This window comes from Mesocricetus auratus, unplaced genomic scaffold (assembly GCF_017639785.1).
Source record: "Mesocricetus auratus isolate SY011 unplaced genomic scaffold, BCM_Maur_2.0 Super-Scaffold_100707, whole genome shotgun sequence".
Lineage (NCBI taxonomy): Eukaryota > Metazoa > Chordata > Mammalia > Rodentia > Cricetidae > Mesocricetus > Mesocricetus auratus.
The window spans coordinates 12,954,215-12,975,287 of record NW_024429269.1 but is presented as its reverse complement, the minus strand read 5'-3'; the positions used below and the strand labels follow the sequence as shown (position 1 = coordinate 12,975,287).

At 51.1% G+C, this 21,073-nt stretch overlaps 4 protein-coding genes across 4 annotated transcripts; 3 read left to right on the top strand and 1 right to left on the bottom strand.

The window, feature by feature from the left end:
• The first annotated feature begins 27 nt into the window (after positions 1 to 27).
• Positions 28 to 7,688, top strand: Nop9 (NOP9 nucleolar protein). Its single transcript, XM_005085616.4, has 10 exons — positions 28 to 346; positions 464 to 931; positions 2,474 to 2,584; positions 3,050 to 3,191; positions 3,967 to 4,159; positions 4,856 to 4,996; positions 5,361 to 5,486; positions 5,671 to 5,907; positions 6,530 to 6,635; positions 7,215 to 7,688. The coding sequence occupies exons 1-10, from the start codon at positions 94 to 96 to the stop codon at positions 7,370 to 7,372; spliced, it is 1,935 nt and encodes a 644-aa protein (XP_005085673.1). The 5' UTR covers positions 28 to 93; the 3' UTR covers positions 7,373 to 7,688.
• Positions 7,684 to 12,031, bottom strand: Cideb (cell death inducing DFFA like effector b). The gene is made up of 5 exons (XM_005085617.4): positions 11,846 to 12,031; positions 11,465 to 11,609; positions 8,744 to 8,890; positions 8,330 to 8,520; positions 7,684 to 8,167 (listed from the first exon to the last, which is right to left on the bottom strand). Exons 1-5 carry the CDS (start codon positions 11,884 to 11,886, stop codon positions 8,032 to 8,034), a joined length of 660 nt encoding a protein of 219 aa, XP_005085674.1. The 5' UTR covers positions 11,887 to 12,031; the 3' UTR covers positions 7,684 to 8,031.
• A 1,806-nt stretch (positions 12,032 to 13,837) lies between these two features.
• On the top strand, positions 13,838 to 16,206 carry Ltb4r2 (leukotriene B4 receptor 2). The gene is made up of 2 exons (XM_005085618.4): positions 13,838 to 14,312; positions 14,652 to 16,206. The coding sequence occupies exon 2, from the start codon at positions 14,667 to 14,669 to the stop codon at positions 15,741 to 15,743; it is 1,077 nt and encodes a 358-aa protein (XP_005085675.1). The 5' UTR covers positions 13,838 to 14,312; positions 14,652 to 14,666; the 3' UTR covers positions 15,744 to 16,206.
• Positions 16,207 to 16,298: 92 nt separating this feature from the next.
• Ltb4r (leukotriene B4 receptor) lies at positions 16,299 to 21,005 on the top strand. The gene is made up of 2 exons (XM_005085619.4): positions 16,299 to 19,117; positions 19,751 to 21,005. The coding sequence occupies exon 2, from the start codon at positions 19,760 to 19,762 to the stop codon at positions 20,804 to 20,806; it is 1,047 nt and encodes a 348-aa protein (XP_005085676.1). The 5' UTR covers positions 16,299 to 19,117; positions 19,751 to 19,759; the 3' UTR covers positions 20,807 to 21,005.
• The last annotated feature ends 68 nt before the right edge of the window (positions 21,006 to 21,073 follow it).

Sequence of the window (21,073 nt, the reverse complement as noted above, 5' to 3'; positions counted from 1 at the left end):
TCGCAGAACTATGACGTCACCGTGCGTCAGCAGTGCGCCGGGGGCCGTGGGAGCCGCAGCCGGGAAGCGTGGAGGATAGGTCCAGGAGCTCGCATGGGGCTGGGTCCGCGTTCCGCTCACAAGGCGCGGCGCCAGTTCCAGGGTGCCGGCCGACGGGGACACGCGGCCCGAGGTTCGGGGCGTTCCCCTCCGGGCCGCAATGGGTGTCCCCGGCTGCCGGCGGCGGCGGCTGCGCGTGCGGAGCAGGCCCCAGAGGCTCTCCCGCACCTGAGCCCGGAGGCGCTCGGCTATTTCCGACGGGCGCTGTCCGCACTGAAAGTGGCTCCCGACGCCGCCGAAGAACGAGGTAGGAGCAGCTACGCTGTGGATTAACTTTCAGAGGCCCCCCGGGGGGTTCTTGGCTAAGTGACGGGTAAGTCTCTCCTCCCAGTCTCTCTAACGGTCTATTTCCTCGTGTTTTCAGACTTGATGGTGCGCAATATTTTGAAGGAAGTGGAGGATCAGGCTCTAGCCTTGGCCACGAACAGGACTGGTAGCGAAATGCTACAGGAACTTTTGGGGTTCAGTCCTTTGAAACCCCTGTGCCGAGTGTGGGCTGCTCTGCGCCCCAACTTGCGCTTCGTGGCCTGTCATCGGTGTGGGGTCCACGTTTTGCAAAGTGCTTTGCTGCAGCTGCCTCGATTGCTGAGGAGCCCTGCAGAAGCGGAAGAAGAGGAGGAGGAGGAGGAGGAAGAGGAGGAGGATGGGAAGCATGGTCCCTTGCAAACTCTGGAGGAGCTAGTCCTGGGGCTCGCCGCCGAGGTGTCCGATGATTTTCTTTTCTTCTGTGGAGACACGCATGGCAGCTTCGTGGTCAGAACTCTGCTGCAAGTGTTAGGAGGTACTCTTCTGGAGTCTGAGAGAGCCAGGACCCGTGGTTCCCAGTCGTCTGGTAAGTATTATAAGAAAGGGAAGGACCTGGTGAGCAGGACAGTTTCGGAAGTTCAGAAGCCAGTAAACAGAAGAGTTAATCTTCTTGGTGGAGCTTGACTGGGAGGAATTAGCAGAACAGTGGGACAGAGCCTAGAGGGCCAAAGAAGAAATAGTGTGTCTAGACACCTAGAGGAAGGGGTGTGCATATATTTAGGGAATAGCTACTCACATGGATTTCACGTTTTTATTTATACAACTCACAGTAAGAAAGTCACTTAAATAAAAAAAAAATAGGTATATGTGTGCATGTGTACAGACTCAAATGTATGTGCCTTCGAAGAGTTTGCGAGAAGACAACCTGTGAGAGTCAGTTCTCCTCCCATCGGTCTGTGTATTGAACTCAGGTTGTCAGCCCTAGTAGCAATCTCCCTTATGCAGTCTTACTGGCCCTGGTATTTACCTTTGAGACAGAGTCTCCCATATAACCTAGGCTGCCTTCAACTCTTGTTCCTCCTGCTTGCTTTTCTGCCTTTCAAGTGCTGGGATTACAAGCTTTGCTTCCATGCCTGGCTGTTTGCTGTTAGATTTTTGTTTTTGTTTATTTTGGACAAGGTCTTACCGTAGCATGTGTTGGTGTGGAACTCACTGTGTAAGTCCTTGCTGGCCTCAGATTCATTGTCTCCCTGCCTCAGCCTCTCAAACACTGGACTTAGGGATGTATGCCTTTACACCTGACAAGGAGATTTGCTTTTAACCCTGATATGGTTTGTTTGCTTGTTGTTTTTTCTTTCTTTCTTTCTTTTGAGGCAGGGTTTCCCTGTGTAGCTCTGGCTGTCTTGAAACCTACTTTGTAGACCAGGCAGATGCCTCTAACTCACAGAAGTCCACTTGCCTTTGCCTCCCGAATTGCTCGAGTTAAATGTTTATGACACCACTGCCTGTGGTTTTGTTGTTGTTGTTGTTGTCTTTTTTTTTGAGACAGGGTTTCTCTGTATAACAGTCCTGGCTGTCCTGGAACTTGCTCTATAAACCAGACTGGCCTCAGACTCATAGAGATCTGCCTGTCTCTGCCTCCTGAGTGCTGGAATTAAAGACATGCTCTACCACTGCCCAGCTCTGTTTTTAGTGTGTGTGTATGTGTCTGTGTCTGTATTGAATTCAAGCTAAAATTCAGGAAAAGATGCCCTTTCCGCTTCATATCCCCTTTTCTGATATTTTCTTTCATTTTAAATTGTATTCTCTATTGTATTAAAGATGCTAATTGAGACCACTAACTGTCTCAGGATACAGGGTGTGCCCTACATTTAAAAATACTGGAAGATAAGATTAGAGAGTATAAATGAGGTCTGATTTTGGAAAACTTTAAATACCTGACTGAGAAATATGAACCCTGGACCATAGGGAAGAGATGGAAGATCCTTAGAAAAATTGAAACAATGTATTACTCATCCACAAAAGACTTTGAGTTGTATTATGTCTGTCCTGCATCTCCAAGATGAGCCCTTATTCTTTCTATTTGGCTGTTTGTAATCTCACTATTGTTCATGTTCTTGATCTTTAGAAACACAAAGGACCTCAGCTCGGGAATGCAAGCCCACTGATTTTGAGGTTCCTAAAACCTTCTTGAATTGCCTTCAGGACCTGAGTGCCTGCTTTCTGAAGGACATTGCAGGTAAGACGATGTATCCGTTAGTCCGTGTGGCAGGGGATTGTCATGGAGGTATCTACACTGTGCCCGCAGTCGGGGAGCAGCGGTAGATAGCTGCCGTGCTCAGCTTGTTTTCCTTTAGTTCAGTCTAGAACCCCAGTCCACGGGCTAGTGCTACCACGTGTGGCTCTCCTCACCTGAGTTAACCTACTCTAGAGACTCACAGACAGCCTAGAGTTAGTTTTCATAGTGACTCTAAACCCACCAAGTGGACAGTCAGGGTTAGCCATGACAGAAGGGACCAGGATCTTCTCTGGGGGCCCCCCCAAGCAGGACCCTTGTATCAGGTCATTCCTCTTTTACTCCTGTCTGGTTTATGCTGTAAGGCATTCTGTATAGACATTTTGGTGTGTGTAGTCCTCCTTGTTACTCTCACCCATAATTTAGGCTTGGAAAACGGTATTAAATAATTTCTGCCTTTTCCTACAGTATTTATCACTGACAAGATCTCCAGCTTTTGTCTTCAAGTGGCCTTGCAGATCTTACATCACAGATTACCTCAGCATTGTGCCCATCTCTGTGATGCTGTAGTCAACTACCTGAGTTCTCGTAATTCTTCAGCAAGTGGCAGGTATGATCAGTCCTCAGGAGTAACTGAAGCTGGGATGTCCTGTGAGATGAATGAGATTGTAGTTGGGGCAGCTGCATTTCTGGGTAGTGGTGCATGACTTCAATTCCAGTCTCACTGTGTGGGCCTGCTGGCCTCAAACTCACAGAGATCCTCCTGCCTCTGCCTCCCGGATACTGGGGTTAAAGGTGTGTGTTGCCCATTCCTGACTTAGCTTTATTTTGAGATTTACTTTTATGTTTATGAAGTTGTGCCTAAATGTATATATGTGTACCACATGTACCAGTGCCCTTGAGGCCAGAAGAGGGCGTCAGAGCCTTGGGAGCTGGAGTTGTAGATAGCTGGAAGTTGCCTCGTGGGTGCTGGAAACTGAACTTCTTGGGTCCTCTGCAAGAGTACAGCATACTCTTAACCACTGAGCCATCTCTCAAGCTCCAGTCTCATCTTCATCTGTGTGTGACAGGGTCTCACGGGGTAGCATCAGCTGGCTTGGAACTCACTATATAGACCAGGCGGGTCTTGAACTTACCTGTTTCTGCCTCTTGAATGCTGTAATTAAAGGTGTGTACCACCAAGCCCAGCTATTTAAAAAAGTACTTTATTTTTCTTCATTTGTATGAGTGTTTCACCTATATATTGTGCGGAGGGCAGAAGAGGGCTTCTGGAACCAGGTCCTCTGCAGGAACAGTGAGCTGCTTAGCCAGTGAGCCGCTTAGCCAGTGAGCTGCTTAACCAGTGAGCCACGTCTCCAGCCCAGTCTCACTCTGCTTACCTCTAGCCCTCTGCTCCTGTTTCTTCGGGATCAGACGAGCTCCAGACTCTTGGAGCAGGTGCTGCTGGTATTAGACCCAGCGAGGCTCCAGCGCCTCTTTGAGGATCACTTCCAGGGTCAGCTGCATTCCTTGGCTGCACATCCCATTGCTAATTTCCCTCTGCAGCGCTTACTGGATGCAGTCACTTCCCCTGAGCTGGTGAGTTGGAAATGCAGCCTGCTCTCTTTCTGCTATTTTTACTCATTGGACCTTACTTACTTATTTACATAGTTATTTGGTTTTCAGAGACAGGGTTTCTCTGTGTACACTGACTGTCCTAGAACTCAGTCTGTAAACCAGGCTCACCTTAAACTCACAGAGATCCGCCTGCCTCTGCCTCCCTAGTGCTGGGATTAAAGGCGTGCGCCACCACCCGGCTTTTGAGCCTTATTTTACTGTGTGCTTGTCACTGTGCGTCTCTGACAATTGACTGCTCATTGTCCACGTGAAGTCAGCCCTTCTCCTAGAGCTTTGTTTTAGCTTCTCAGTCTTAGTTCAGCTGGACATTGTGCGGCTTCTTGTCTGTAAATCCGCAGAGCACTGAAACCATTCTGTAGCTTCTCTCTACCTGTGTTGCTTACCGTGGGAGAGTGGGGGTTGGTGCCTGTGGTCCCTCGGGTTGACACATGGAGTAGAAGGGCAGGTTTAATTCTACACTTGCCTTGCCCTTGGTTCTCTGTGACTTCTGCAGAAGGGACATTTGAAATCTTCCCCTATAGGGTAATGTCTTTATGACTCCTGGGTTTTACACAGCACAGTGAAAATTCTGATGTTGGCAATGGTTTTTACGTCTTATGTAGCTTTTTTTTTAATTGACTGAACGTCCCCCATTCTTCAATCCTGCTTTCCTCTCAGCTATCCCTTGTGTTTGAGGAGCTGAGCCCTGCCCTGGAAGCTGTGCTGGCCCAGGGCCACCCAGGGGTAGTTGTGGCTCTGGTAGAAGCCTGCCGCAGGGTTGGTGCTCACCAAGCCCAGGTCTTGCAGCTGCTATTGGAGGTGAGTGGGTTTTACTTACAGCCCGGTCATGCCCTTCCTTGATGTAACTCTGCTAGTTAGCATTTGTCTACTTTGGGTGTGACAAGTTTAATGCTGAGGGAATTATAGATACACGGACAGCTGAGTCCAAGAACAGTTCTGATATGAAATTTACCCTCCTGAACTTGGAGAACTTTGAGAGATAAATGTGGATTCAGTCCCTGCAAGTGCAGAGGCCAGGAAGCAGATCAAGGTGAGCGAGACTGCCCATAGAGCGTCCTTTCCTGTTGAGCTGGGCCTCCCTTTGCCCGCACATCTCTGTCTAGGTCATTGTGTTAGGGATGGCACTGCTCAGGGGAGTCATTGTGCTTTGTCTTCTGTGTAGGCATTCCACTGTGCAGAGCCCTCGTCCCGGCAAGTAGCCTGCGCGCCTCTCTTTGCCTCTTTGTTGTCTTATGAGGTATATTATGAACTAGCAGAAGAGGAGGGGGCAGTACCTGCAGAGCATCAGGTAAGGTGGGGAGGGGCCACACCCGTGAATATTTGGGGGCCGGGCTCCTTAAAGCTTAGTAGCCCTTTGGGTTAAGTTGATGAGATTTCTAACCTTTTGGAAGAAAAGGTGGCAGAGCCCTGGGGACGAGCTCACCCATCTGGTTTGGTAACTGCCTCCTAATTCCTTATTACTGCACTCCCAGGTAGAAATGGCCACGACCAGAGCTCTGAGGGAAGTGACAGTACTTGGATCTCTACTGCTTCAGCATTTATTGTATTTCTCCAACCCTGGACTTGTACTTCGAAGTCTGAGCGCCTTGACAGGACCACAGCTCCTGGCTCTGGCCCAGAGCCCCGCTGGCTCTCATGTATTTGATGCCATCCTGACTAGCCCCTCTGTGACCCACAAGCAGCGCCGTCGTGTGCTGAAGACACTGAAGGTCAGACTCTGCTCTGGTCCCTCCATCACTGCCATAGAGAAAACCAGCTTCATTTAATTCACTCAGGACTGGGCCTGAGAGCTGGGGCCAGGATACATACATAGTTCCTGTGCGGGTTTTGTTTGTTTGTTTGTTTGGTTTTGGTTTTTCTAGACAGGGTTTCTCTGTGACTTTGGAGCCTGTCCTGGAACTAGCTTTAGTAGACCACGCTGGTCTCGAACTCAAAGAGATCCGCCTGTGTCTGCTTCCCGAGTGCTGGGATTAAAGGTGTGAGCCACTACTGCCGCCTTTCCTGTGCTGTTTTTTTTTTTTTTTTTTTTTTTTGGTTTTTACGAGACAGGGTTTCTCTGTATTGTTTCAGAGGCTATCGGTCCAACCCGGCCTCGAACTCACAGAGATCCACCTGCCTCTGCCTCCCGAGTGCTGGGATTAAAGGCGTGCGCCACCACCGCCCAGCCTTTCCTGTGCTGTTTTAACTGTGCCTCTCTAGTCTTCTGAGATCACACTTCCACTCCTAAAAAATGCTTGTATACTTCCCTTGAGGGACTTCTTTGATGTCTCTATGCAGGGACATTATGTGTGTATACTTCCCTTGTGGGACTTCTTTGATGTCTCTATGCAGGGACATTATGTGCCTCTTGCCTGTAGCCGCCACGGCAGCCGTGTATTAGATGCCATCTGGAGTGGAGCAACTTTGGGGGCCCGGAAGGAGATTGCTGCTGAACTGGGTGAGTACCACTGCCACTGGTGATGTCAAAAGGACGATCTGGTTCTGAGTTCTCCGTGGTCTGCTTTTGACTTCTCCCTGCAGACTCATCGTGCAGTCCTTCAGCCATTTCTCTGGCTATAATGCTGTAGTGGGTGAGCTGTAAGGGATCTTTCTTTGGGCCACCAACTCACAAATAACGACATGGAGACTTCTTAATTATGAAAGCTCAGCCTTAGCTTAGGCTTGTGTTTAACTAGCTCTTGTAACTTACATTAACCCACTTTTACTAATCTACATTCTGTTGTGTACTGTTTCTTCTGCTTCCCCATGTCTCCCTGCATCTCTCCTGGGCCTAGATTCATCTCCTACTTCTCTCTCTCTCTGGAAGTCTTGCCTATACCTCCTGCCTAGCTATTGGCTGTTCAGCTCCTTACTAAGCCAATCACAGCAATGTGTCTTCACACAGTGTATACATACCCCACAACAGTGTTTGTTATTCCTATTTTAGGCGCAGGGTTGGGGGAAATGGAGGGCCTTCACCTCAAGTAGAATGTTTTTGAGCATGGGCGACACTAAACACAGGTGGTTCTCTTTGCAGGAGAGCAGAACCAAGAGTTGATTCAAGATGCTTTTGGCCACCATGTGGCCCGAAATGTGGCCCTGACCACCTTCTTGAAGCGGCGAGAGACTTGGGAACAGCAACAGAGTGCTGTGGCCAAGCGGAGACGGGCATTGAACTCTATACTTGAAGACTGAGGCCTCACGGCCTGGGACAGGTGTTGATGAGAGGGTGAAAGGATGTGCTTGTCTTTCCTCTTCAAGTTGGATCACAAGTTCCATTGGAGCAGATGTAGTAACACAACTGTAAACCTACTGCTCATAAGGTTGAAACAAGAGTATCAAGAATTCACTGGGATTAAAGATATGCCAACAAGTACCCCCCAAAAAAGTCAAGAATTCCAGGCTAGCCTGGGCTATGGCAGCCAATCCTGTTCATCCCTATGTCTATCTGTGTCTGTCCATTCTCCCCTCCCCTGCCTTCGGGCATATTGGTAAAAATTTTTGTATTTTGTGGGGGGATGTTTTTATTTTTTAGGGGTAAGTTATCTCAAGGTAAAGCTAGGGACAGTTGTCATTGGTATGGGGGATCTTTGGGATAGGAGTCAGTAAGAATCTAGATGTAGCAGCAGTTATGGTGAGATCAGGATGCCATCGGACAAGGTTGTGGTTCTGCAGGTTAAGTAGAAGGCAGGAGATGTAGGTAAGATAGGCAGCATCCTCAGGAAATGTGCAGACTAGAGAACCAAGGCAGCATGCTGTGGGTTCCGTTCTGAGGGAGTCAAACACTGCAGACGCCTTACAGCTCTCGTGTCTCTTGGAATCAGTCTCAGGGCGCATGCTCAAAGCCTTCTTCATTACGAGTGGAGGTGATTCTGCTTGTGCCACTGCCACCGCTCAGCCCCCTCCACCAGGTGGCGCAGGGTAGATGAAATTCCCAGCAGCATATGACCCAGGCCTTGCAGCAGTGAGGAAGTCCATCGGAGGAGCTCCCTGCAGGGCAGGGGTGAGAAGAGCCAAATGATTAAGGGAAAGCTGAGAGGGGAGCTTGGGGTGGGGATGGGGTTCACACAGGAGAGCTTTTGGGGTATGTGGGTACAAGAGGCGGAACTTGAACTTTCAACTGTAGGGTTGTAGGACATGTTGATCTCTGACCTGAGTACTTTTTTGGGTCCAACTCCTTGAAAGTCACAGCTCATGGAGTAGAGCCCATAGAATGTAGCTTTGACGTTCAGGCTGCCGAAGAGGTCTCGAGGATTTTGCTTGTACACATCAAAGGTGATGCGGGCAATGTCCTGACTGTGTTTTGGCTTCTCCCGTCCTATGCCGTATGACAACATCCCACTCTGTGGGACATCCCATCATTGAAGTAGGCTTTCCTTCATACCCTGATATCTATTGCCAATCCTGTCACTACTGGATCAGACCCCTTTTGCTTCCCCAGTATTGTCTAATGTTTGATGCCCTTCCCAACTCCCCCAGTACCTCTGCCCCAAGATCAGTGATAGGCTAGGGAGGCTGGGAGAACTAGAAAGGGTTGGTGACCTCACAGTCCACAGTGGGCCTCACCCTGGGGCTCCAGCTCTGTCCCAGCTCTAGCACCATCAAACACGAGTCATCCTCCAGCATCCGGAAGAAGTCCTCACTCTCCACGGCAGTCCCGTCCTCCTCCAGCACCAGGGTCAGCACTCCGCTAAGCAGCAGGGCCTCCAGAGCCTGCCAGTCACAGTGGTAGGAGGGAAGGGGCGGGTCTTGCCCCATGCCCCTCCTCTCTTTAGTTGACCCATCAGCCCTAGACGCTGGTGTCTCAGCTCTGCTTCCTTATTTGCCATCTTCCCTGTGCTGTTTTGTTTTTGAGGCAGTGTTTGTGTGGTTCAGCCTGCTCCCAAACTCAGCAATTTTGTGTTAGCCTCCTCGGTCCTGGGACTGCAGATGTTAGCATTTTGCCTCATCTGTTGTAAACATGGCAGTTCTTATTTGGGTTTTTTGAGTTGTTGATAGACCCTCACTAGAGGCAGACCTTTTTCTTTAATTTTGCTCCTGTTCATCTACCCTTGCTACCCTCTAAGCCATTCCCACTGACATTAAATGACAAATCAGTCCTAGCCAGATGTGGTAACACACCTACAGTCAGTCCTAACTGCTCGGGAGGCAGAGGCAGGGGGACCACTGGAGCTCAGAAATTTAAGGCCAGACAGCAGTTTTGGACCCTGACTCCAAGTATGAATAAAAAGCAATACAAAATCTGACAGATGAAATCTACCTTACCTATGTTCTCTTACTATACTGTTTTCCATGTCATCCTTCCTGTTCTACGGCTGTTTTCAGGGTTAGCACTGTTTAACCATTCTGAGGCCAAGAGAAAAGAAATGTTAGGGTTAAATTAAATGGGTATTAAAAGAGATATTAGGGTTGAGTCAGGAATAAGAGGGCTCCAGCTGGCATGAGACAGTAAGGTGACCAGGCAGGGCAGGGCTCTGACTGGCTCCTGTGAGGCCCTCCTGAGGAACATACACAGACACGGTTGCTTTGACTCATTCTAATGCATCTGACTGCAACAGACTCAGTGTTCAGGTAGATTCTAAGTCATCACCCTGTAGAGACGGGAGGCTACAGCTGCATCTTAGCAGAGCATTCTGAGGACTCTGGTTAAACATCCTTGGAGCTGCATGTGGGCTGTTCCTCTGCATTAGGAACGTCCCGGGGTTCCTGCCAGCATGTGCACACTAACAAGCAGTCTGTATCTTCTAAAGACCACCTCATACAACTTACCTTGCAGACTGACATACCTTCCTTTAAAAATTTGTTTTATGTATTTTTTTAAGCTGCCTGTGTGTGTGCATGCGCGCCTGTGTTGGTTATATGCATAGGGACCAGAAGACCTGTGGCTCCTCTAGAGCTGAAGTTACATTGGTTGTGAGCCACCAGGTGGGTGCTGGGAACTCAACCCTGATCCTCTGCAAAAAGCATCTTCTGCTGAGTCATCTTCCCAGTCGTCATGCCCCCCCTCCACCACCCCCGTCGAGTGCGCGTGCCTGTGTTGTTTGTGTGCGTGTGTTGTTTGTGTGTGTGTGTGTGTGTGTGCGCGCGAGCACGCGCGTGCAGGATATCTATTGCCTGTCACTACTGGATCAGACCCCTTTTGCTTCCCCAGTATTGTCTAATGTTTGATGCCCTTCCCAACCCCCCAGTACCTCTGCCCCAGGAGAAAATCCTCTAAAAGGAAGGTTCAGATCACCATGATTTGGGAAAGGAAATCACCTGACCTCAAGAGCACAACTCAGCCCACAGGCTGCTCCCACCTTGGCCTCCACTCTAGTCTCTGGGATATTCTGTCTAGCTTTACTAACTAGATTGGAGTTTTGATAAATAAAACTTGCTCAAATTGTCTCATAACTGAATTCATTCCTTCAAGATCAGAACCAAGAGGCATCCCCTCCAGTATCTGTCCAAATGTCTATAAGGACTTTATTTCTTTCAGTAACCCTAAAAGACGGTTTATTATTCTCTTGTGTAGAGGAAGAAACCAAAGGCTGTGGTTTAGAAATAAATTGCCTAGCATGTGCAAGGACCTAGCATTGAAAACATTTTCAAATTAGGTTTTGTGGCACATGTCTGTAAGTTCAGTATTTAGAAGGCTGAATCAAGAGGATTCTGAGTTCAAGGTCAGCCTGCGCTAAAAAGTGAGCACCTGTTTCAAAAGAAAAACAAACAAAACCCAGGTTTGTTAAGTTGAATGACTTCCCAGGGTTTGACAGGAAGTATCAATAAGAATTTGAAACTGGCTCTTCAGCTTCCAAGGGCTGGGAATTTAAATTGGTGGCAGAGCCCTTGCCTAGAGTTTTCATTCCTAGTGCTGCAAGAAAACATACAAATATGCCGGGCGTTGGTGGCGCACTCCTTTAATCCCAGCATTCAAGAGGCAGAGGCAGGTGGATCTCTGCGAGTTCGAGGCCAGCCTGGTCCACAGAGTAAGTTCCAGGACAGCATCCAAAGCAATTCAGAGAAACCCTGTCTCGAAAAACTAAAAAACCAAACCACAACAAAAACATACAAATAGCCATGGTTATTTGTGAACCCATTTCTTCAGCCCCTATCTGCTGTTTCCCGGACTGCCAAAAAAAGCCCACTTCTCAGAAAATAGTTTACCTAATGCAACGTAAATCATTGGCCCTGGTGTTTCCTAACCACCCCAGAGGCGGCAACCATGTAGCATGTGCACTTTCTGCTCTGCCATCCCATCATGCTTGAGTCCCTTGGCTTCCCTGCCCCGGGAATCTGACCACTTACCTTATCTAGCAGCTCCTGGCGGGTGGCAGCTGTCAGTCCCTTCCGGACTGTCCGCTTGTGATCACAGATGCGGAAAGGTCGCTGAGGTGGTGGGGCTGAGTTCCAGACCCTACGGCCAAGCTCAGAGCCCATAGTGGAAACTGACCTGGTAGTTGGGAAGAAAACAGAAGGGACAATGAGGGGGCTGGTAAATTTAGTGATAATGATGGGGGTTGGGTGGCTAAGAGGATCTAGGTTTACAGATAGGAGAGACGATGGAGCCAGAACCAGAGTAGTTAGTTTACGAGTTGGAGAAAACTGTAGTGAGTCTTCCGGTGGCTGAGTTTTGCCTTGCCTGCCCGTATCCCCAGAATTGACGTATAAAGAAAAGTTGGAAATCACCTCAGCAGGCCGTTGGGGTTCAAGGCTGAAAGGTACTCCATGGAAAAGGCCGGAGTAGGTGAGCTGCTTCCCTGTGCCTCTGGGGCTGTGTGCGAGCTGCTTTCCTGTGCCTCTGGGGCTGTGTGCGTCTTGTTGTTCTGAGGCTTACGTATTGCCTCTGTGTAAAGCTGGGAGTTTAGCTTTGGTGAAGTCAAGCTTGGACTCTGTCCCCCTTTGCCTGGTGAGTTAGAGGGGCAAAGTCTAAGAGGAGGAGGAGCCTATGTGGGGTTCTGGAAGTACCTTGTTTGTGTCTCTTTAGAGATGTGTTGTGGAGGATGACATTTGATATCTGATTCTCCCCTCCCCCTTACCCAAGTACAGTTTTACTTTGTAGTCTAGGTTGGCCTCCTTGAACTTCAGATCTTTGTATTTCAGCTCCTAAATGCTAGAATAGTTTCTGTCCCTCGGGCTCAGAGATGGGCATTCAATGTGAGTCCTAATGACTGTGCTGCCACCTACTGGAAAATTATAAACTGCAGCTTTTGGAAAAGACTGGAAGCTTGTAAGGTTATAGGATGGGGAGAAGCAGTGGGTGATTGGAAGAAGCCTGGAGAAAATGGAAGGCGGGGCAGTGTGTCTAGGAATGGTGTGAGGAGAGGCTGGGTTCTGATCTACAGACCAGCATCATCGGATCCCGTCTGGGATTCTGGCCCTCCTGCTTACCTCCTTCTTGGTTGGAGAAGGATTAGCTAAACTTTTTTTCTGGCTTCATTCTCCAGAAATGCCTGCTTTAGTTAGTGGCCATGAGCAGACACTGCTCTAACCTTGGGAATCATATTCATCTTTTTTTCTTTTCTTTTCTTTTTCTCTTTGAGAAGGGTTTCTCACAGGCCTGGAGACCATCAAGTTAGTTAGGATGGCTGCTCAGGGAGCCCTAGAGATTCCACCCATTTCCATCTGCCAGCATTGGGTTACAAACCATGCACCGCTGAACTCAGGTCTTCATGTTTGTATGGCAAGGACATGTTGACTGAGCCCCTACCCAGCCCAGGGGCTTTACTTTCGGTGTTCCAGGCTTCATCTCTGATTCTAGTTGTAGCTATGATGGGCAACTGACAAAACTGAGGTTCACTGTTAGTCCTTAAATGAACACAGTCCCTGTTTTCCTGCCTGGGAGTCTCCTAGTCTCTCCTAGTTCCCCAGCTTTCTGTGTCCAGAGAAACACAAAGTGCCTGGACAACCTTGTGATCTACCACCTTCATTTCCCATGCAGGCTGGCGCCCCCTCTGGCCTTTTTCAGGCACCAATAAAGGGCAAACATAGGGGCATTAACACCTCTAGGATGGTCTCCCAACAATGAAGTGTGCCTCTGTCTTCTGCCTGGGGTGTTCTGTGTACCCCCGGGGTTAAGAGGGCCACTGACAGAGTGCAATGAAATGGCTCTCCTCTTACTGATTTTTTTTCAAGACAGGGTTTCTCTGTGTAACAGCCCTAACTGTTCTGGAACTCGCTCTGTAGACCAGGCTGGCCTTGAACTCACAGTGATCTGCCTCACTCTGCCTCCCGAGTGCTGGAATTAAAGGAGTGCGCCACCATCACCCAGCCTGGTCTTTTTTTTTTATAATTTATTTATTTTTATTTTATATGCATTGGTGTTTTGCCTGAAAGTCTGTGTGAGGGTGTCAGATCCCTTGGAAGTTACAGACAGCTGTGAGCTGCCCTTTGGGTGCTGGTCCTCTGGAGGAGCCACCACTGCTCTTAACCTCTGAGCCATCTCTCCAGCCCCCTCTTCCTGATCTTTACACGCTCCCTTACTCCTATGTTCTATGATCCCCCAAATGCATTGCAAGCTCCTTACGCCTACACGTATAGCGTATTCCCCAGGACAGAGCATCGTGTCTTGCACTGAAACGTTGTCGCTGACAACAGTAATAACTGGAGGAGGGAGGGACTCTGACAGGCTCAAAAACAAGAACAAAGAACAAGACTAAAGCAGAAGAGAAGGAAGCCTGGCAGGGACAGGAGGCTGAGAACAGCAGAGAGAGAGAGCGGCTAGGAAAGCAGGTTGCTCGGGTCTCCTGCGTTGACTGCAGGCCAAGGAGGCTAGAGAACTAAAATCACAGAAGGTGGGCTGGAAGGGCTGGGACCAGCCAGAGTGGGGAGGAGATGTCTGGCAGCTGTTAGCAGAGAGCTCCGACTCTTCTCATGGCCCCAGTGCTTCCCTGCACCTTCCGGCCTGGCCTGATCCTATTTGCTAGGGAGGCTGGCTTCAACATGCCTGAGCCTGTCAGTGATGGGAAGGAGTAGGATGAAGGAGGGCCCAGGAAAGGTCGGGGATAAGCACCATCTTGTCCCTCCTCATTCTTGCCTCATCCTCTGCAAATGTGACAGGCAGGAGGCAGGATTAGCTACCTCATCCACTGCAGCTTCTCCCGTCAGCCTCCCTAACTAAACCTCTCTGGACCCATCGCTGTTCTCTCCCAGCTGGGTAAGTGGTGGATCTGCTCACTCTGCTTTACTCCCTTTGCCTTGAGGTTTAAAGAATGGGACTGGATAAAGAGAGGGTTATGCCAGAAGGTCAGAGGTGGAGACAGATACTGTCTGCCGCGAGGACTGGGGAACGCCAGCAGCCTCTGGGAACTTGCCAAGAGCAGGGAAGAGCAGCTGACTGGGACAGGGGCCACAGGTTCTAAGGAGTTGTTTGAATTGGCTTCCTGGAGAGAAGACACAGACAAGATGCAAAGAAGCTAGGGTGGGGTGGGGTGGCATCAGAGGTAGTGTGGGCCTTTCCCCCATCTTGAATGCCCCACCCCGTGGATTCTTGCAGCCCCCTTGTAGGAGGATGTCTGTCTGCTACCATCCACCCGGGAATGAGACGCTGCTGAGCTGGAAGGCCTCGCGGGCCACCGGTACCGCCTTCCTGCTGCTGGCCGCACTGCTGGGACTGCCGGGCAACGGCTTCGTGGTGTGGAGCTTGGCGGGCTGGCGGCCCACGGCGGGGCGGCCGCTGGCGGCCACACTGGTGCTGCACCTGGCGCTGGCCGACGGCGCGGTGCTTCTGCTCACCCCGCTCTTTGTGGTCTTCCTGAGCTGGCAGGCCTGGCCCCTGGGCCAGGTGGGCTGCAAGGCTGTGTACTACGTGTGCGCGCTCAGCATGTACGCCAGCGTGCTGCTCACCGGGCTGCTCAGCCTGCAGCGCTGCCTAGCTGTCACTCGGCCCTTTCTGGCTCCCAGACTGCGCAGCCCGGCCCTGGCCCGCCGCCTGCTGCTGGGGGTCTGGCTGGTCGCCCTGGTGCTCGCCATCCCGGCCGCCGTCTACCGCCACCTCTGGGGCGATCGCGTGTGTCAACTGTGCCACCCATCGGCGGTGCACGCCGCTGCTCATCTGAGTCTGGAGACCCTCACTGCCTTCGTCCTGCCTTTTGGGACAGTGCTCAGCTGCTACGGCGTGACTCTGGCGCGGTTGCGGGGCGCGCGCTGGGGCTCGGGGCGACGCGGCACGCGGGTGGGTCGTCTGGTGAGCGCCATCGTGCTGGCCTTCGGCTTGCTCTGGGCCCCCTACCACGCGGTCAACCTCTTGCAGGCGGTGGCCGCGCTCGCTCCGCCGGAAGGGACCCTGGCCAGGCTTGGCGGGGCGGGCCAGGCGGCGCGCGCTGGGACTACAGCCTTGGCTTTCTTCAGTTCCAGCGTCAACCCGGTCCTCTACGTCTTCACTGCGGGGGATCTGCTGCCCCGGGCGGGGCCCCGGTTCCTTACTCGGCTTTTCGAGGGTTCTGGGGAGACCCGAGGGGGCAGCCGCTCTAGGGAGGGTACCATGGAGCTCCGAACTACACCTAGGCTGAAAATTGTGGGGCAGGGCAGGGGCAATGGAGACCCTGGAGGCGGAGGCAGGATGGAGAAGGACAGTCAGGAATGGTAGCCAAGACCTCAAACCTCCGGGCTCTCCTACCGCTTTCCATTGTTCCTTGAGCTCTAGGGTACTTGGGGACGGACTCTTCTCCGATGGCAGTTTGGGTTTGACTGGACAGGATTACTCTATAAACCCAGATTACTCCAAACCACGGGATTGTGAGGGTGACTGTGGCCCATGTTCAAAACTGGTACTTGCAGTACGGCCTGGATTGCTTACATGTTTCCAGCAGCTATTCTTGTGATAATACACCGGGAAGCCATTGGCTGACGGCTGAAATATTGGCGGCTCATCATGCCGGCGTTGCACTGAAGCCACCTCATTCTCCACTGGGACAGGCCAGGATGGGACAGTGCCAGCCTTCGGTGGCTTTTTCTGCCCTGCCTCCTGAACCTGGTTACCTGTTTCCCCAGGTCTGTCTCTAGAACCACTGAGAAGTTTGGATGGGGGTGAATAAAATTTATTCTTAGAAGTCTGTAGGAGGAGCCGAGCGTTGGTGGCGCACGCCTTTAATCCTAACACTTGGGAGGCAGAGGCAGGCGGATCTCTGTGAGTTCGAGACCAGCCTGGTCTACAAGAGCTGTTTCCAGGACAGCCTCCAAAGCCACAGAGAAACCCTGTCTTGAAAGACGAAACAAAATAAAACAAAACAAACCAAGAAGCCTGTAGGAGGAAGAAAGTGGCCACTACGGGGAGTAAATCTGTGCAGTGTGAAAAGAAAATGTTCTGGTCAGCACGGTGAGCACAGCGAGAGGGAGGCGCATGACCGGATATGTTTCAGGAGCCTGGGACTACAAGACTTAACTTTCCCTCTGACCCTCTGCTCCCCCTGTGCCCCCTCTAAAGGCCACCAGGTCTGTGAGCAAGCCCAGGAACCAGCACTTGCTTTACAAGAGGAAGTTTGAGGATTGATGAAGAGGAAGTGTGGCGAATGGCTGGAATATCTGGAAAAAGGAAAGAAACGTTTAGGAAGGTGGCACCTTCCCTTACTCTGTCTGTTGCCTTCCCTCTTACCAAGTGCTGGCTGTTCCCAACCCTTCTCCACTACTTCCCAGCCTCCAACTTTGGAATCTCCCTATTATCAGATTTAGAACCCCAAAGACACTTTTGATTTGGGGACAGTAGAATGCAAGTTTTTTTTTTCTTTAGGGGACATCATGGATGCACACATGACCAGTCCATCCTCATTGTCTCAGAACATTCTTACTAGCCCTCAAAATTTCCTGTCCCTAGACCCATCTGTCCCCAGCAGACTGAGCTAGTTGACCTCCCAAGTGGTTACTCTGGGCTCTACTCCAATGTTTCTCTCATCCTTCAGGCAGAGGTCAACAGAAAAAGAAGGAAAGCCGATCTCTAGGCTCATGCTAGGAGCCCGGAACCGGGGTTGAAATGACCTCTGAACTAGAGAGGAAGCATGCTTAGGGTGCCCAGTCTCTGGAGGATAGGCCACTCCACAAGGAATTTGAAGCAGTCTGAGGGGAAGTGCAGCTCAGCCCACTGTCTGTTTGGAAGGGCTCCGGTTGGCCTCGGAGCTCTGATGCAGAGGCTTCTCTCTGTAAACAGAGTTCTTGGTTCCTGAACTTCCCCCATCACAAACGCTTCACCTTACACACCCGTGTGGTCAGAGAGCTCTTCCTCAACTCTGCCTTTAGTTCACGATGTGGTTTCAGCCTCTTTTTCATCATATCCTCTGCTTGGCAGTTACTGGGTCATGGCTGATCTGGCTTTTCTCAATGTACAGCAAGTGAGGGCGCTGGAAAGCATAAGGAGCCTCGGTGGCCGCCATTGTGCTTTTCATCTTTCCTGGTAAGCAACAGGCTGAAGGAACGCGTTCTTGGGAGATTGCCGAGGGAGCTGACATCCTTTCTTTCGCGGACGGATGCTTTAGAGGCTGTTTATCTGTTCCCAGTCTTTAAATTTTTTTTTTTTTTTGAGACAGGGTTTCTCTGTGTAAAAGCCCTGGCTGTCCTGGAACTCACTCTGTAGACCAGGCTGGCCTCGAACTCACAGAGATCCACCTGTGTCTGCCTCCGAGTGCTGTAATTAGAGGCGTGTGCCACCCCCCCTCTTTGCACAACCTTAGGTGCTTTTGTTTGTGGCAGGGCTGGAGTGAGGAGGTGTCGCTGCCCGCGTGGCGTGCCACGGCGTCTGCTCTTCATTGTCAGCGCAGCCTAGCTGAGCCCTCGTTTTCTCTGTCCCAGTTGAAGCTAGGTGGAGTGGGGCGATTCAAGGCTGTCGGGGACGGACGTAGGACTTGGCACCCATCTTGCCTAGCACCCCCTGAGAAAGTCCAATGGGGGTGCTACACGGCCAAGTGGTAGCGGAAGGAAAGAAATCCGTTATTTTGTGTTAGAAAGGAGATCACTTAGACTTTGACTTCTCTCAAAAAGAATGAGGAGTTGGCTACCCTGTCATGGGAGGTGCTGGAGATGGCTTCTCCCAGTATCCACACCAAGACTATTGTTTGGCCCGAAGTCAAGAACAGGTTGCTTCCCCTTCATTCATTTCTGGAACATTCTCACTGATATCCCCCACCCTCGGTGTGTGTCCGTCTGTCTCTCTGAGTCTCACATAGCCTACGATGGCCTTGACCCTAATATGACGTTTTTATATCATGATGTTACCTAACCCACAACAATACATAGAGTTTTTATATCATGATGTTACCTAACCCACAACAATGCATAGAGCATCAACTTATGTTTCCCATTAATCTAAAAACTATGCTATGTGTACATTTTTTTTTTTTTGGTTTTTCAAGACAGGGTTTCTTTGTATTGTTTTGGAGGTTGTCCTGGAACTCGCTCTGTAGACCAGGCTGGCCTTGAACTCACAGAGATCCACCTGCCTCTGCCTCTGCCTCCCGAATGCTGGGATTAAAGGCGTGTGCCACCAATGCCCGGCTATCTGTACATTTTAAACATCAGATACAAAGGTAATTTTTAAACCAGCAGTTTCATTCTGAGCCCTGCTTTCTTCTCCTATGATATAATCCATAACTTTGTTCACCTCTCTAGTCTAGACCTGCATTTTTAGACCACACCCCAGCCAACTCCCTCCTGGCACCCCTCTTTCCTAGCTCACTGTCTTTTCCTGGGTACTTCTCATTTAGCTCCACCCAAGGAGTGAGTCTTCCTCCCTCTGGGCCACTCTGGAACACAAAGATTGTCCCTCCCTAACAGTGAGGGAGGGTGTGGGGTTTTGTTCAGCCTCACCCTCAGGAAGATGCATCTTCCCCCTCTTCTGCTCTGTGGTACTTCCTCTCTGGCTGATTTAGTCGGCAGACTTAGAAGTGAGACCAAGACCCTAGCACTGGGACAGATCCAAGAATTGTCTGTCCCACGACTCTGCCCTGAACCTAGACGTGGCATCTGGAAAACCTTGTAAGTATCCTAGGAACTGGATGGTGTGTGTGTGTGTGTGTGTGTGTGTGTTTGAGTGTGAATGTGAGTGTGTGAGTGTGTAAGTATGACAGGAGTAACTTGGAGAAATGGTGAGAAGGAATCTTCAAGGACAGCCCGAGCACTGTAAAAGGACTGTTCTCAGGTCTGTCTATGAATTAACTCCTCCCTGTCCCGCGTCTTCCTGGTGCTCTGGTCAGCTCTGGAGAGAGTGAGTAGGTTGGGAGAATGTCGTGTGCTAAGTGGATAGATGTCTCTCAGGAGACAGAAGAGCTAGCCTTTCATGGGTGCAGCTGTGGAGAAGACAATCTTCCAGTCTGGTGCTGGGTTCCAGGGTCTCACAGGGGGAAAAGGGTCAACCGCCACTGTTGCTGTATATTTTGCAACTGGGTCTGTGGCAAAGAAGGGGCCCCAGAGTCCAGTTAGGAAATTAGTCTTTCTGTTCAACCAGGTCCCTTGAAGACAATGAGGTTGACAGTGATGGCGTGGTGTGTATTTGGAGGTGCCTCTGAAACTTCTGATTTTGGAAATCAGAGTACTCATGCTAGTGAGTGTGTGAGTGTCAAGAATCCTTCGGCTTTCTCCTCATGGGTGTGCCTACTTTCTACTCTCTAGGTCCTTCTGATGGCTCCAAACACTACATCTCCTGCAGCAGCTTCCTCTCCTGGTGGCATGTCTCTGTCTCTGCCTATTGTCTTACTGTCTGTGGCCCTGGCTGTGGGGCTTCCTGGCAATATCTTTGTGGTGTGGAGCATCCTGAGAAGGATGCAGAAACGCTCTGTCACCGCCCTGCTGGTGCTGAACTTGGCTCTGGCCGACTTGGCTGTGTTGCTCACCGCTCCCTTTTTTCTACACTTCCTGGCTCAAGGCACGTGGAGTTTTAAAGTGACCGGTTGCCGCCTGTGCCACTATGTTTGTGGAGTAAGCATGTATGCTAGTGTCCTGCTTATCACCATCATGAGTCTGGACCGCTCATTGGCGGTGGCCCGCCCCTTTATGTCCCAGAAGGTGCGCACTAAGACGGTTGCCCTGTGGGTGTTGGCAAGCATCTGGTTGGTGTCTTTTCTGCTGGCCACACCGGTCATTGCGTACCGCACAGTAACGCAGAACAACAGGACTCTGACTCTGGTCTGCCAGCCGGATTACCCCAGCGACGGGCATCGGGCCTTTCACCTGCTCTTTGAAACCATCACGGGCTTCCTGCTGCCCTTCTTGGCGGTGGTGGCCAGCTACTCCGACATCGGACGCAGGCTGCAGGCTCGGCGCTTCCGCCGCAGTCGCCGCACCGGCCGCCTGGTGGTGCTCATCATCCTGGCCTTCGCCGCCTTCTGGCTGCCTTACCACCTGGTGAACCTGGTGGAAGCGGGCCGCGCGCTGGCGGGCTGGGACAGGGACGACTCCGCGGGCAGGCGTCTGAAGCTGGCTCGTTACGTGCTCATCGCGCTGGCCTTCCTGAGCAGCAGCGTGAACCCGGTGCTGTACGCGTGCGCGGGCGGCGGCTTGCTGCGCTCAGCGGGCGTGGGCTTCGTAGTCAAGCTGCTGGAGGCCACCGGTTCCGAAGCGTCCAGCACCCGCCGCGGTGGCACCCTGTGCCAGACCCAGAAGTCCACACCCGCCTGCCCTGAGTCAGGCCCCACCGACAGCTTCATGACCTCCTCCAACCCCTCCTGAGTGAAGTGAACTGTCGAGGGCTGGGTGGAAAGACATTCATAGCTCTGGCCTGACCCACTTCTGTATCTGGATCAGAACAGGTTGGGGACTGGGCTCAAGCGGAAAAGAGGGAGGGGTGAGGCGAGTCAGGGCAAAGAGACAACATGCTCTGGCCTGGCTTCTGAGGCATCTTTACGATTAAAACTAAATTCTCAAATCAGGTTAAGCCTGTGAATGAGGTGCACGTTGTGCGGCGCTGGGGGTGTTTATTGGTGCTAGGGGGTACCA

Coding starts and splice junctions, on each gene's coding strand:
- Nop9 (XM_005085616.4), top strand. CDS start 94: ATGGGGCTGGGTCCGCGTTCCGCTCACAAGGCGCGGCGCCAGTTCCAG. Junction 3,192..3,966: donor AATTCTTCAGCAAGTGGCAG/GTATGATCAGTC, acceptor GCTTACCTCTAG/CCCTCTGCTCCTGTTTCTTC. Junction 6,636..7,214: donor GGAGATTGCTGCTGAACTGG/GTGAGTACCACT, acceptor TTCTCTTTGCAG/GAGAGCAGAACCAAGAGTTG.
- Cideb (XM_005085617.4), bottom strand. CDS start 11,886: ATGGAGTACCTTTCAGCCTTGAACCCCAACGGCCTGCTGAG. Junction 11,610..11,845: donor AACCCCAACGGCCTGCTGAG/GTGATTTCCAAC, acceptor CCCAACTACCAG/GTCAGTTTCCACTATGGGCT. Junction 8,521..8,743: donor GACAGAGCTGGAGCCCCAGG/GTGAGGCCCACT, acceptor GATGTCCCACAG/AGTGGGATGTTGTCATACGG.
- Ltb4r2 (XM_005085618.4), top strand. CDS start 14,667: ATGTCTGTCTGCTACCATCCACCCGGGAATGAGACGCTGCTGAGCTGG.
- Ltb4r (XM_005085619.4), top strand. CDS start 19,760: ATGGCTCCAAACACTACATCTCCTGCAGCAGCTTCCTCTCCTGGTGGC.